The sequence below is a fragment of the Tamandua tetradactyla genome, chromosome 23 (assembly GCF_023851605.1).
Source record: "Tamandua tetradactyla isolate mTamTet1 chromosome 23, mTamTet1.pri, whole genome shotgun sequence".
NCBI lineage: Eukaryota > Metazoa > Chordata > Mammalia > Pilosa > Myrmecophagidae > Tamandua > Tamandua tetradactyla.
This window is the reverse complement of record NC_135349.1, coordinates 35,292,938-35,307,929: the sequence shown is the minus strand read 5'-3', so window position 1 is coordinate 35,307,929 and position 14,992 is coordinate 35,292,938. Positions and strand designations below refer to the sequence as shown.

The 14,992-nt window shown below is 39.9% G+C and overlaps 2 protein-coding genes across 5 annotated transcripts in view; one reads left to right on the top strand and one right to left on the bottom strand.

Moving 5' to 3' along the window:
* UQCRC2 (ubiquinol-cytochrome c reductase core protein 2) overlaps nt 1-3,482 on the top strand; it is a 48,327-nt gene extending 44,845 nt beyond the window's left edge. Inside the window, exons 13-14 of the mRNA XM_077141580.1 lie at nt 1,605-1,758; nt 3,219-3,482. Coding sequence (XP_076997695.1) covers nt 1,605-1,758; nt 3,219-3,302 — 238 coding nt within the window. The 3' untranslated portion in view covers nt 3,303-3,482. The remainder of the gene's footprint in view (nt 1-1,604; nt 1,759-3,218) is intronic.
* PDZD9 (PDZ domain containing 9) overlaps nt 1-14,127 on the bottom strand; it is a 56,433-nt gene extending 42,306 nt beyond the window's left edge. Inside the window, exons 1-4 of one of the 4 annotated variants that reach the window (XR_013168026.1) lie at nt 13,990-14,127; nt 11,100-11,279; nt 6,457-6,646; nt 4,046-4,738 (exon numbers count right to left, since the gene is read on the bottom strand). Coding sequence is in view for 1 of the 4 variants with exons in the window: in XM_077141581.1 (XP_076997696.1) it covers nt 4,339-4,738; nt 6,457-6,646; nt 11,100-11,279; nt 13,990-14,020 (801 nt within the window). In the remaining 3 variants the exon portion in view is untranslated. Of the gene's footprint in view, nt 1-10; nt 4,739-6,456; nt 6,647-9,811; nt 10,039-11,099; nt 11,280-13,989 lie in introns of those variants that run through there. The other 3 variants (XR_013168028.1, XM_077141581.1, XR_013168027.1) reach the window with 3 other exon arrangements.
* Between the last annotated feature and the right edge of the window lie 865 nt (nt 14,128-14,992).

Genomic DNA, 14,992 nt, shown 5'->3' with positions numbered 1-14,992 from the left:
GGGATCGAAAAGTATAGAAAAGAATTTAAAAGAAAAGTGAAACAAATGCACCCATAATTCTACCACCTAAAAATGTAACTGTTAACATTTGTTTATTTTCTTGACCATTTTTATGCATTCTCAAGTAATAGTTGTTAATATTGCATATCACTTTAAAATACTCTTTCTTAATAATGTATTTATTGTGGAAATTTGGTGGGGAAAACACAAAAATGATATTTGACTCCCAGTGATTCTTGTCTTAAACATGATTATGTCCATTTATACAAATTACTAGAAACAATTTACTTAGTATCCTGTTTATGTAATGTGTATGGTATCCACTAATAATGAGGGAACCATGGCGAGGGAAGCATGACAGTGAATTACAACCCAGGACGGAATAACCTAGTCATTTCTGTTCTAGTTAATATTGTTACTTTTGACATACTAAACACATAAAATTTCATATCTTGAATAGGTACAACACAGTTTATTAAATAGTGTATACATGGAACCAGTGATTGATAGAATGCAGTTCTGTGATTGCACCAAAAACAAAATATGAGAATAATTGAAACATTAGACTTAGTTAAGAAAAAAATCTAAGTTTCAAATCTAATTTATTTAAAAAAATTTCTTAGCAAGTGTAGCACAATTTTCCTAAGGAATGGCAATATACAGAAAATAGAAGTTCAGTTACTAATGTCAAGATACATTCGTTTTGTTACTTTGATGGAATTGATATTTTCTTTTGTAAAGTTTTTAGTCTTTCTATAGTGAAAGAGAAAATGAGGTGTCATTGCTGAGGGGACAAACTAATAACCTCTTGGTAAAGTTTATTGCAGGTAAAAATCTTTTTTAATTAAGCTGACACTGTGGGAAATTGCTACATTAAATTTTAATTATGTTCAGATGGAAGTCTTGCTATAGAATGTCAAAGAGTGATAGTTTATTTGGGGGTTAAATAACTCAAGTGCTTTATAAACACCAAGTTTATGAAGAATAACAGTTTCTTTCTGAGAGAATTGAGGATTTGAGTTTTCATTTATTTTATTTGAAATTGAGAATAATAAAGGACTTCAGGGTCATGGCATCTGCTAGAATGGATGCTTTTGTGCCTGTTTTTAAGCTTGTGTGGTGGACTGACAAAACCTGTATTTTGTCTCTCATCCTCACCTGCCTTCTCCATCATGCCTTTCCCCTCTTTGAGACAAATCCCAGCATAGAAATAAGGTTTAGGGGGGAAAATTGGATAGAGACTCAACACACAACATTCAGCTAAATGGACTTAAGAACCTACATAGGTATTTTTAATAGAAATGGCTGCAGTTATTACCAGAGTTTCAGGGGGAAGAGTTTTTTACACTAATCAAAACCTCACATTAAAATAATTTTAACTAGATCTAAGTTCCACTCCAAAGTCAAAGAGCAATCTGTTAGGTTTTCAGTATATTTTTAATGACAGCTTTCCTAAATTATAATATAATAAAATATTAGGTAAATAAAAGAAATAGAATGAGGGCCTTTGGCACTGTAAGATTTCAAAGCTGTTACTTTGCATAGTCACTAAAACATTGCCTTTCTCTATAAAACTCCTGCCTTACACATCCTTTATTGGACAGGAACAAGCTGAAAGCTGGATACCTAATGTTGGTAGAGTCTTCTGAGGGTTTCTTGGATGAAGTTGGGTCCCAGGCTCTAGCTGCTGGTTTGTATGTGCCGCCAACCACAGTCCTTCAGCAGATTGACTCAGTGGCTGCCGCTGATATCATAAATGTAAGCAAATGAAAACCTTTTGTCATATTGTAGGGTTGTTAATACTACTTAAGAAATTATATGATTCAACACCAAATAACTTAACCATAGTGATCCAGCTTCAGAAGAAATACTGAAGGCATCCTTGGGCTGTTGATGTTGTTCTCGTGCTATTTGTGCCTTTATCTGCCTCATATGGAGGCAGAAGTCTCCATAAATAGTTTCCTTGTCATTGTAAGGTATATTTATCTTCCTCATTCCTAAATTACCATTTTGTTAAATCATAAGTCAAAAAGAGTTAAAAATTGGTAATTTCATATGAATTCTATCTGATAGTAAAGTTTGGGCAGTTCTTAATCCTATACAATCCAGCATCTCAAATGTTCTTTAGGAGAGGTAAACCTTCAGCTATACTTGTTTGTGCGTAATATGTAAAATGTGCATATTAAAGATAAAAATCTTCAATACATCACAATATTTTAAAGTAAAAAAAAATTTTCTTAAGTCTATTCGGCCTGAGACATTCCACTGTTCATATATTTATATATATTTTTTCATATATATTGTTCCCTACACACTTGAATTGTTTCAAAGGCAAGGTCTGTGGCTCATACGTCTTTGTATTTCCCTACTATACCTAACAAGTACATGAACTGCAGAATAAATCCAAAATCAGTGATTTTTCTCAGTCCTTTCCACATTAAAAATGATAACTCCCCTTCCATTATAGTGATTTCAGCCATCTTCTCACACAACAGGTGGGGATATAAAAAAAGACAAAGCTATTTCAAGAGAATTACTTTGACTTGATACCACTTGGTACCTAAATTCATCATTATATACTCTTTGAAATGACTGTCCTCATCTTTTTTTGTACTGCCACAACCCAGTTCCCTCTACCACCATCTCTCTTTTAAAAAAAAAAAAAAACTGGCCTGAGATAACGTGAAGACCACTGCTTTACCCAGTCCTGCCTCTATGCTGTTATGCATACTAACTTCATTGACCAACTTGTGGACTCCAACTAGTGGCAGAAAGAATACTAGGATATAAATCATAACTTTTAAGTTCACAATCAAAATATATTTGAATTGGTCTAGACTATTTTGCCGATGTAATACAGAAACACAAAAGCACAACCCTGCCAGAGGCTGACCCTGCCCCACTTTGTATTGCCAGTGAGATTTTCCTTATTTCCCTGTACACAGCTACCCTCTGTCTGGAGCACCACACTCACTCCATTAGGTGCATATATGATGAAGCATTCTTCAGAGGAAGAGCTGAGCTTTTCCTCTACATTATCACAAATTAAAATAAAATTCCAGCCATCTCATGTAGTTACTTTTCAAAACAGGCTATTATAGAACTGCTGGCTTAAAAAGTCTTTTTCATAAACTCTTAAAATAACAGAATAAGTTTATCTGCTTGATAGTACATTTTCTTATTTCTCTTAATTTTTTATCCCTTTTGCTTGTTTAAAGGCAGCAAAGAAGTTTGTATCTGGCAAGAAGTCAATGGCAGCAAGTGGAAATTTGGGGCATACACCTTTTGTTGATGAGTTGTAATAATGAAGTACATATTACAGGAGATCAGACGTTTTCTCAATCCAGAGCTGCAAACGCTTGAAAGTCAAAAGTCTCTAATAAAACATTTATCTTTTTTTCTCAATGAGGTGAGATATAAGGTATAAATGCAGGTAATTATTCCCAGCTGACCTAAAGTAAATAAAATATTGTTTAAATTTTTTTTCTTGTGATTTTCCTAATGAGTTAATTAACAGGTCATTGCTATATGCTAAAGTCTTTGTTTTAGATGCTACAAAGGAGAGGGGATTATAATAGATTAAGTGCAGAAGCATTCCAAACTTAAAGCTAAGTGGCTTTGAGGGTAAACATTCCCATGTTATTATCGTGACCTTTTAAGGTAAAAACAGTTAAGAACCCACAGTTGGAGTAAGGATAGTTAAACAGTTGGATGTTTATCCCTCTTTTTTTGCAATTAGAATTATTTCTGAAGAATTTTATAAATTCCCTCATCAATCATATCCTCATTGCTTCATTTTATGTCTGACTTATCTTCACTGTACCACTTTTGTTTTTCTTTCATCTCCTATCCCTTCATCTATTTCTGTCCAGCTCTTTTAAGTAATTAACTATCAACCCAACAAAGTCAAAGTAGGATTTAAAGGGGAAAAAAAACTTCTAATATGAACAACTCACTAAAAAATATATATTATTTCTTTTCAGTATGGCACCTAAAGTTTGCAAAAAAGAAAAACTAAATATCTAAAGAATAATGTGGTACTTACCTTAAAAAATAAAGTTCCCCACTATTTTCAGACATTTGATATTGGTTGCATCTGCCACATTTTCTAAAAGATGAGACATTTTCCTAGAAAGGAGGGTCTCGATGATCCAAATGATGTTGCTATTTTGAGACTACAGTTTGTGAGGCCCATGAGAACCCAGTGAAGTCTTTAGAAATCATGTTGAAGAAGTCTGTAAAGACTTTACAATTCAGTCAAGGAACAGAATTGATAAGTCTGCATGGATATTGTGGCAGACTTGTAAATGCTCCTATTATAGATTTGCAAACTATTGCCTAACCAACCTTTGATAGAGGTTGGTCCTTGCCCTTTTCAACCTGGGCACAGTCTTCCAGCCAAAATGCGTCTGAGGTGGAAGAGGCCGAGGAGGAGGAGGACGATCTTTCATTGTCTTGCTTCACCATTGTCCAGTATGGAGAAGGGGCTCTCACTTCTTTCTTTTGATCCCTGTGAAGCATCACATCACAGTTAATGTCTTTTCCTACACGAATAATGTGGTTCTTCTTTTTATATCCATGCCATTCTCTAGAAATGGACATTGGTCTCCTTGGAGGGTGTTGTGCAGTTGACTGTTGGTATCTGTGATACTGAAGTTTTTTATCTAAAACCACATCTTCATTTTCATCACTACTTGTGAAATCTTCATCTTTTGCTTGCTCTGTTTTATTTGATGTGCTGAAATGAAAAGAGTAGTAAATAAAATGGAATGGATTGTTAAGGTCAAAACAAACCTGCTTTGGCTCATAAAAGAAAGGATACAATTTAGCTTTAACACTAACTTTCTATGTCACTGAAGTTTTAAAAAATTTAAAAGGTTGTTAAAAACTTCTTGGAGAAGTCTGTACCATGAGCCTTCAAGGATAAGAAACTGTGCACTTGGGAGAGAAAGAGCAAGATGCTGGACATGTTCCAGACAAGAGCAAATGCAAAGATTCTGAGTCTAGAGCAACGCAAGGATGAAGAGCCCAAAGCCAAAGTGGGCTAGAGCATGGAGAGATGGGAAGGACAGCTTGGGATGAGACTGGAGTGCTACTTAAGCAGGCCAAACCATGGCAAGCATTATAGGCCACTGTTAGGATTTTAGTACTTATACAAAGAACAAAAGAAGGTGTTAAAATTTTTTTTTAAGAAAGAACACTTCATGATCAGATTTGCATGGTGAAAGGATCATTCTGCATAGAGAAAGAAAAGGAGGCAAGAACATATACATCCAAACGGTAGCTTTGCCTGGGGTGATGGCCAGGAAGAGAAGTGGATCGATTTGGAAGATGGATAGAAAGATAAAATGGCAAGTCTTAGTGATTGGTTTGTGGGGGACATGGGTGATAAGGAAGACAAGCACCCTAGATTTCTGGCTTGATCACCTAGGTATTCAATGAGATAGGAGCCACTGGAAGAACAACAGAGAGCTGGCTTTTGATTTTAGATATAACAGGTTGGAGAGTTTATGACATACCCAAATAGAGATATCAAGTAGGTGTCCAAATAGATAAGTCTGGAGATAGACATTTTGAGAGTGATTGATTAGTGTATGGATTGCAATAGAAACCACAGGTATCCATGAGATTGCTTAGGAGATTGAGAGAAGAGACCCAAGGACTAAACCCTGAGGAAATCAATGGTTGGGTAAAAGAAGAGTTGGCCACAGTAATGGGAAAATCGGGAGGGTAGTATCACAGAAGCCTTGGGAAATGATGTTTCAAGAAAGGGACAATGGGCTGTGAGGTAGCTAAGGCTACTCAAAAGTCAGGCCAAATTCCACTGGAATTAGCAGTGTGAAGGTTATAAGCAACTTGGGAAGAGGCATTTCAGCTGAGTGAGGAAAGCACAGCCTAGACTGGGGTAGGCTAAGGAGTGCTGGGGACTAGAGCCTACTGAGGAAAAGGAGATGTTCATTACAGCTCTCAGCAAATTTGGAGGGGAGGCAAGGGGCAGAAAGGAGAGTGGAATGGAGGTAGGGTTTGCTAAGACGGGCTTTAAAAGATTTAAATGCTATTGGTAAAGACCCAGAAATAAGTTGAATACACAGGCAAGAAAGGAGGAAAGGAGAATGCAGCATGTGTTTAAGGGTTGATTTCAGAAGAAGAGGGGCAAAGTGCAGGAAAATGTGAGGACAGAGTTCCCATCCGATGGCTGTTTTTTTTTTCCTAACTTAAGTCCAAGATCTTGCCTTTATCATTTGCCTCTGCCTCATACTGTCTCCTTTCCAAAAGGATTTAAAACCCACTAAATTATTCTGATGGTGTCTCCAATCTCTCCTACCATGGTCCTGTGGTTACCTCTCTCAATATTCGATAATTCTCACATTAAACACAGTGTCTACACTTCAAAGACCTTGGGGTTCTATAGTATAACAAAGATTTCCTTAAGTTAACAAAGGTAGAACTACTTACTGTGTTACTGGGAATTTGGTCTCAGGGATTAAGTCATATATTTCTTGCCATTCTTGGGGTATGTCAATAAAATCTCGGTAAACCTTGATTTGTAGCACTGTTCCTATGGTGATTTGTTGCAAAAGCTTTAAAAATTCTCGAAGAGTATATCCTAACACATTGGCATGGCCAACGCTAATCAGAACATCACCTGAAGTTAAAAAAAAAAAAATAGTAGAATTAACATATTGTTTTAAAGGGACCATATTGGTTTCTGGTTTGATTGTGAGTGTGTCATTTTATACGTTCACATTGTAGGTTCATTGTGAACCAAAGTCAGGCTTCAGCTTTTATTTAATAAAAACATTCATCGCAGTGACATGAGTGTCCTTTGCGTAATGAAGAATGCATGCAAAATGTTCCTTAATAGCAGTGTACTGGTAAATATATTGTATTTTAGTGACATTTCTGATGTCCTTAGTTGGACAGAAATTAAAGCCACTTTAACAATCTGAACCATCCTTTAAGAGTCCAAAAATGTGTTCCAAACAAAACAAATGGCTATTATTAATAAAGAAAACAGTACTTACCCTAAGTCATGAATAAATGGCCTACTTCCCATGACACCTACCTGGCAACTTCCAATCCATCCAGAGTAAATAGACTATAGTAACATCAAGCCTCCATCTTAATTTTCTGCCTTTGTGCAGTATTAGTTAAGCAAATAGTTCTGTATGAAATACTGGACTAATACATATGCTTTAATTAAAACTTAGAGTGTATATACAGAGAGTATGTTGGTTTAAGTGGATTTGACAGCAAGGTCCTTTTCTTCAGGGCAGTACTGGATAGAAAGGGAGGCATGATGGACAGCCGTGGAGCTTCTGAGCCCCTGACAAGAGGGAAAAGGACTGTGTGTCCTACACCAAAATCAGAAGCTAGGAAAACCTGTTATTTCCTTGCACTGGCCTCCCTCTCTTCTTTACTCCAGCACCTAGGGCATGGGCAGGTAAACTTAGACCTAGCTTTGGGCAGTCTCTCTTGGTTCACTGAACCTGGAAAATCTGCCTGGGATAGTTATTCATGGTTTTTGCTTTATTCCCATTTTCCAAGCCTGGTTCTCCAGCCTTTCCAGCAATTATGTTAGACTTGATATCCTAGAGTCAGTGTAGTGCCTTAAGAGAAATTTGTAATGCTCCTTTCAAAGAACCTGAATGCTACATGAGCATTCATCCACAGAGGAAGGAAAGAACAGGCTCACACTGGGTAAAATCTTAAATTTTCAGATTTTACCAGTACTCATGTCTCACCAAATGGAAATGGGTCTTTATAGCTGACACAGGAAGAAATGACTCCAATGAAGCTCAAAGGATGTGTTCACTTCTCTTTGTCTGAGAAGCTAGGGACACTTAAATTAACCTTGTTACAAAACAGCTGAAACCTAAACCCAGATGACAAAGGAGTCAAGATGAAGTTTTAACTTCTCTTTGATACTACATCTCACTGTGCTTAAATTGGGATTTACACTGATCCAAAAGCAGTCTCTAAGGAATGAAAGAAAAAAAATTTCCATAGAGCTGGATCCTACCAGAAATAAGAGTTCCTAGGAGTCAGGAAAATGGACACTTATGTGGAGAAAACCTCCTTTGGTCTTTAAAAAAAGCTCAGAACCAAACCAGTATCGGAAGCTAATTTCAGAATAAACCAAGGCTTCTTCCAGCTACCTGCAGAGTGTGCAGTATGAAACAGCTGCTCATCCTACCGAGGTTAATTACAATGGCAAAAGAACTGGCTGGATGCGCTTACTTGCCTAATGTTAAGAGGAGCATTTATAGCTGAAAGCTATGGCTTGGCATTCTGTTTAATTATGTTGTAAAAGGGTGACTTTTATCAAGAGGGCAGAAAATAAACAGCCTAATTCCCTGACCATTCTGCCTGTAAAGCAAATGTGTCAGAGTATGAATGTGATTATGCTGGCAGTAGATATTAACCTTGCTCTTAAAGAAACAGCAATTTAGTATTTATGAACATAAACTCATTACACATTGTTTTTCTGTTTTAATGGCCTATAGGAACCACACAATATGAACGTTATCTCATTACCTATAATAAATCAACTTTGCAGCAGCCCAGCCACAAATGAGAATAGATTTGATTTATTTTTTCCCCTATATCTCCCAAAGAGGCTGTGAGTTCCACATACCCCACATGATTAGGGACCACATTTGTTTGGCTCACCACTATCACCCCCATGCCAGCACGGTGCTGGCAGGCAGCAGGCAAACATTTATTGAATGAATGGGGTCTGGTAAGGGCAGCAGCCATAACTGGTTTGTGTTTACTGTCAAAAATATTCGTTTCTTAAGTTTTTGGGTATCAGAGTCTGTTAAAGCCATACTGGGCCAAAAGGAATCTAAAGTTTAGCCTGAATAAACTAACACTGGTTGACTTGTCCTGAAACAGTGTGGGTTCTTGCCTTTATCTGTATGCAAATCTCACTTCTGGTCACATTCTGGATGACATGGGTTTAAATCCAAGTTCTGACCACTGATTTAGCTGTGCATACCGAACAAGCCTGTTTCATTATCTATCTTCCAGAAGTGTTGCAAGGATTTAAAAAGGTAACGATATAAGAACACCTTACACAATGCCTGGCACAGATACTAGTTTATCATTCAATTATTAAACACTTGTAATAAATGTGCCTGTACTATAGGTGAGTCCAGGATTTAAAAGACAAATCCAACACTGCCCCTAACTTCAAGGTTTCCATTACTGTAGCCCCCACCATGTGATTCTCTTTCATGTGCATAAACGCATACTCCTGCCCACTCTACAAGTTTGCACCCTGGTTATCAACCAGCATCTGTCAGTGAACCCAGAGAAGCAGAGGAGAACAAGCGAAAAAGCCCGGGGTGGCTATGCTGGAGTTCTTTTGATCTAGAAAATCCAGAACTCTCCCACTGTTTCAGAACAGCATCATTTATCTACCGTCTTCTTTACGCCACTGCTTCGAACCCTGTCTGCAAATCAGAATCACCTGAGGAACTTTGAAAACTAACTGCTTGGTCCTCATACCAGACTAACTGAATCAGAACCTCTGGGGAGATACAGGCCAGGCGGCTTAGTTTTAAAAGCTCCCCAGGTAATTCTAATAATTAACCAGGCTTGCAAACTAGTGATTTAACCAACTGGGGTTCTTGTACCACAATGATTTTTTTATTTAAAAAAAAAAAGACACATTTCGAAAGAATCCTTTACTAAGAGCAGTCTAAGAGAAATGACTGTCAGTATTTTTGTAGCCCTCTAGTTTTCAAAGCACTTTCATAAAAATTATCTCATCAAATCCTAACAACCTCTAACAAAGGCATATTACCCGGATTTAGAGACAAGGCCATTGACACCTGGGAGGTTAAGTGACTAAGGTCACACTCGTGGCAGAGCAGCAGAGCCCGGGCTGGAATTCAGCCCTGAGAACACCAAACGGGCTTCTTCCTTCTCTCCACCTCACCAGCACCTTGTACATCCCCTACTTCGAGTATAGCAATAAGCCCAGGCCAGGAGTGGGAAAGTCATCTTGAACTGGATGGAAAATTCGTTTACCTAAAGACAAAAGAAGCAGGGCAGTGTTGGTAAAAAAAAAAAAAAAAAAAACCTGGACTCCCAAGTTTGACAAGAGAGGGTTCAAATCCCAGCCTCAGTGTGACCCTGGACAGAGTACTAAAGATTGGACTCCTTAGGCTGGAGGGAACTGCCTGAAAATGTAGTGCTGTGTTCCAGTAGCCATGTTTCTTGATGATGATTGAACAATGATACAGCTTTCACAGTGAGACTCTGTGAATGTGAAAACCTTATGTCTGATGCTCCTTTTAGCTACTATATCAACAGAAGAGTAGAACATATGGAATAAAAATTAAAAATAGGGGGAACAAATGTTAAATTCAGGTTGAAATAGTGGTAAATGAAAGCGAGGGGTAAGGGGTAGGGTACATATAGTTTTTCTTTCTCTATTATCATTTTATTTCTTTTTCTGTTGTCTTTTTATTTCTTTTTCTAAATCGATGCAAATGTACTAAGAAATGATGAATATGCAACTATGTGATGATATTAAGAATTACTGATTATATATGTAGAATGGAATGATTTCTAAATGTTTTGTTTGTTAATTTTTTTTAATTGATAAAAAAAGTTTAAAAAAAAGATTGGACTCCTTTTCTGTAAGGTGGTTTACTGCAGCATGTACCTCAGAGGTTGTCAAGAATATGCAACAAGACCAAGCACCTAAGTGTAAACAATGATTAATAACATCGACAAAAGAAGAAATCCTTATCCACAGACCAAGCTCTGGAATTACACCGCCTGGGCTTGTACCCCACTTACAAGGTGGGGCTGACCCTGAGCCAGGAGCACAAGCTCATGAGCCTCAGTTTCTTTCCCTATCCAAGAGAGGTGATGATGAGAATACCTACCGAGAGGTTGTTATGAGAATTAAATGAACTAATACACACAGCAGTGAGGCTTTTATAAGGGCTAGCAATGGGCTGGCTCAGCAAAGCTTTCCACCGATGTCACCATCAACATCATTACCATGGTTACACTGAAGCCTAATGACCCAAGTGTCCCTGAAGGTGGATGGAAGAGAGGCATGGGGAAGCCACAGTCACCTGGCTGGAGTGTCCCGTCCTTGGCCGCGGCCCCCTTCCTGATGAGGTGGGTGATCTGGAGGTAGGGCCCATGCTGGATGATGATCAGGCCCAGACCCATTCTGCCCACCGTGAGTTTGGTCTTCTGTGTTTTGCTCAAGGTGTGCACAGAGGCCTTGAGCTTGGTGCTGACATGTCCTTCTAATGGAGAGAGAAGACCTTATTTAAGTCCTTCATCCAAAAGGCAGCACAGTGATGATGCATGGGAGATCTGATGCCAGAGCCCTTAGTGCCTCAGTTTCCTCATCTGAAAAGTAGGCTGATAATAGTGTCCACCTTAGAGGGGCAGCGTGAGAACTAAAGGAGACAATCAGGATTTTGGCACAGTGTCTGGCACAACATAAGTGTTTCATCAATGTCAGTTATTATTATCCATTCACTTAACAAATATTTATTCATATAGGCAGTGTGCTAGGCCCTGGGTTCACCATAAGGAGCAAAACAGATGTGTTTCTTGCCCTTGTGGATCTTACAGTCCAGTGAAGGAGGCCTATCAATCAGTCACATGAATATATGTTGAATAGCCAATGGTCGCCATGAAGGAAAAGTACAGAAAACTCTAGACATGAACAGCGGCCTGGGCAGGGTTGGGTAAGGCAAGGCAGGCTTGCCTGAGGAGGTGACGTGTGAACTGATGTCAAGAAGACCAACAGGAAATAGGGAAAGTAGGGCAGGAGGGAGACGTGCATCAGGGTTAAGACTAGAAGGAAGAAACCCTGTCAGAAGAAAAAGAAGACCAGTGGGAGAGCAGACGGGGGGCTGGCTCATGGGCCAGGCTGATGGGGTGGGGGTCACCTTAATTAAAAAGCTTTGAAGTGATTTAAGCAGGACATAATCAGGTTTAGGTTTTTAAAAAATCCCTCTGGGTTGCTGTGTGAAGTGTGGATTATGGGCTCCAACATGAGAGCAGGAAATGAAAGGGTCACAGCGTCACCAGGCAGGTCACAGAGCTGAAGGTGGAAATGAACAGGGCAAGCCTAACAAAAGCACTGGAATTACTCAGTCCTAAAAGGAATGACGTTCCGGTACATGCCACTACATGGAAGAACACTGAAGACATGTTGAGTGAAGTAAGTTAGACACAAACAGACGATATTGTATGATTCCACTTTTGTGAAATAGCCAGAATATGCAAGGTCATAGCGAAAGTAGAAGACTGGTTACCAGGGCAGGGGGGAAGGGGAAAGGAAGACTTAATGCATGGAGGGTGTAGGAGTTTCTGTTTGGGGTCATGGGAAATGGATGGTTGTAAGGGTACCACAATATCATGAATGTGATTAATTCCACCGAATGTTAAGCTTGGGAGGGGCTGGGATAGGAAAGTTTATGTTGTATATATGTGGCCACAATTTGTGAAAAGAAAAAAAAAGAAGAAATTAAAGAGACAATGACAATTAAATCCAGTACACAATCCTTGACTAGAGCTAATCATGGAGGAGAAAAGGTCCAAAAGAGCATTACAGAGACATATGAAAAAATTAGAAGATAGATTTTAAAGCTTTATATCAATGTTAAATTCCTTAACCTTATAACCATAAGTAAGGTGGTTACGTAAGTGAATAACTTCATTCTCAGGAAATATACATGGAGATTTTATGTGTTCAAGGAGCATGACATATACAACCTGCTCAAACGTTGAGAAAATAGCTAGCTAGATAGATATAGACAGGAGGGAGGGAGAGATAGCAAAAGTGGCAAAATGTTAAAATTGGTGAATCTGTGTATCTTGGTAACAGTATATTGAAGTTCTCTGTATGGAGTTTGTATTCTTTTCATAACTGTCCTGCACCTTTGAAATTATTTCAAAATAAAATGTCTATGAACAAAAAAAGTAAGGAAACAAAAATCAAAAAACATTTTAAGGAAAACCTGTGGTCCCTGGGGATAATGGGTGCGGGTAGAGGGTTATGTTTTCTGCAGAACCAAATCTCACAAGACAAGGTTCAAGGGCTTGAGGAGTGATTTAAAACAACAGAAAGTTATTTTCGCAAGAGGAAGTTTATATAGTCTCATTTGCAGCACACTCATCCAGCGTTTCCCACACAATATTTTTTTCTTAAGGACAACTGACAAACTCCTACTTACTAAGACCGTGTGACCACGTTTTGGGGGCCCTGGGGCCCTCACCACTGCTGAAGGGGTCTCCCCTGGCTCCCTTAATCCCAGCTGTGGAGGGCAGAGGGGGTTCATGGTTCTTTCTCCAAGTGGGTATCCTTGCCCACTTCCAACCTCACTTTCCCCAAAACCACAGATGTTCTCTATCTAGAAAATAATCAACAGAGACTAAGGAAGATAACATCTTTGGAGAGTTTTCAGGATTATGGGGGCAATTTGGGGCAGGTCATCCCCTCTGAGTACCAGTGGTTCCTGAGCATACAGAAAAGTCACACCTTAGGGTGGGGACTAGGTTCTAACCTCAGCTTACAAATTAAATATGCTTATCATCTGAATCCACAAGGAAGACAGGACTCAAAAAACAGGAGGGCTACCACTTAAAGACCCAAAGGATCCACGCCATATGATTCCATTTTCATGACATTCTCCATGGAAAGAGCAAAACTATAAAAACAGATCTTGGGTACCAGAGGCTGCGGTGAGGGCAGGCGTTGCTTGCAAAGGGGCAGCACCGTAATCTGGGGAGCGGTGGGGACTGTTCTATGGCTTGACTGTGGGTGGGTATAGAGCTGAACACTAAAAGGGAACGAGCTCACAGTATGTAAGTCATACCTCAGTGAACAAAAGATGGCGAGAGGTTGCCTCCAAGGCCAAGGGGGTGAGGGCGTCATTGACAGAGGAGTAAAAGTAAAGGCTTGGTCCCCAGGGCGTCACCCCCCTTCCACCTCTTGGTTACCCTTTCTGCTTTTGCGGGCGCTCTTCTCCATGGCCGCAGGAGGGCGAGCGGCTAGGGAGAACCTCCCGGAGCCGAGGCTGGAGTTGATTCAACTCCCAACAGTTCCGAACCCGCGGGGTGCGGGAGCGCTTCGGGGAGACCGCGGGCTGCGAGGAGACCGCGGGAGGCGACGGGACCTCGGGTGCCGCGCCTCTGGTCGGCCGCCAGGGGGCGCGCGAAGCCGCCGCCCAGAAGTGAAGCAGCTGATCAGTCACAGCATGCCCGTGGACGCTGGCACACGTGCCGCGGTCCTCACGCCAATGGAGTGTGTGGAGAAGCACACAACGTGGGCAGGACTGTCACGGTGCCTGACCCGCCACTGGCTTTTCAACCTTTCTGGTGGACTGAAACGGGGAGGGTGGTTGTCTCAAAGGTGTGAGACAGTGAACTGAGGAAGATCTTAGAAGCCCTTAGAAACCCCTGAGGCGCCCCTAATAATGGTCTTTTTAAATATTGTTCCAGTACCACTTCCAGCTCCAGCTGCTTTTTTGCATCTGCACTTTTCATCATGGGTATATGAATGAGAAAAGGCCAAGGATGGCCTCAAAATAATGAGTCACGATTATAAGAGGAATTAATTCTTCCTTCTTTCTTTCAAAATAATCCTTCCTCCCCCACACACTCGCTCATAGAACAAATATTTGCTGGAAGCCTGCTCTATGGTTTCTGCTGATGCTGGGACACAACAGGAGGCAGGACAGGCAAAGGCCGAGTCATCTTGGAGCTTAGATTTAGAAGCAGATGAAATGGACACTTTTAAGAAAAACAGGGGTTATCAAAAATAAATTCTAAAAGAAATAGACAACAAGGTAGTGGGGTCCTGCTGTTATCCCCACTCTGAGGGAACTAATCAGTCAAACACCTGGCAAAAAGGCATTCCTTTGTCTACCAAACAGTTATCAGACACTATTGGGTGTCAGGCAGTGTGCATGGGTTTTCGTGGTAAATCTGGGCGGGAACCAGT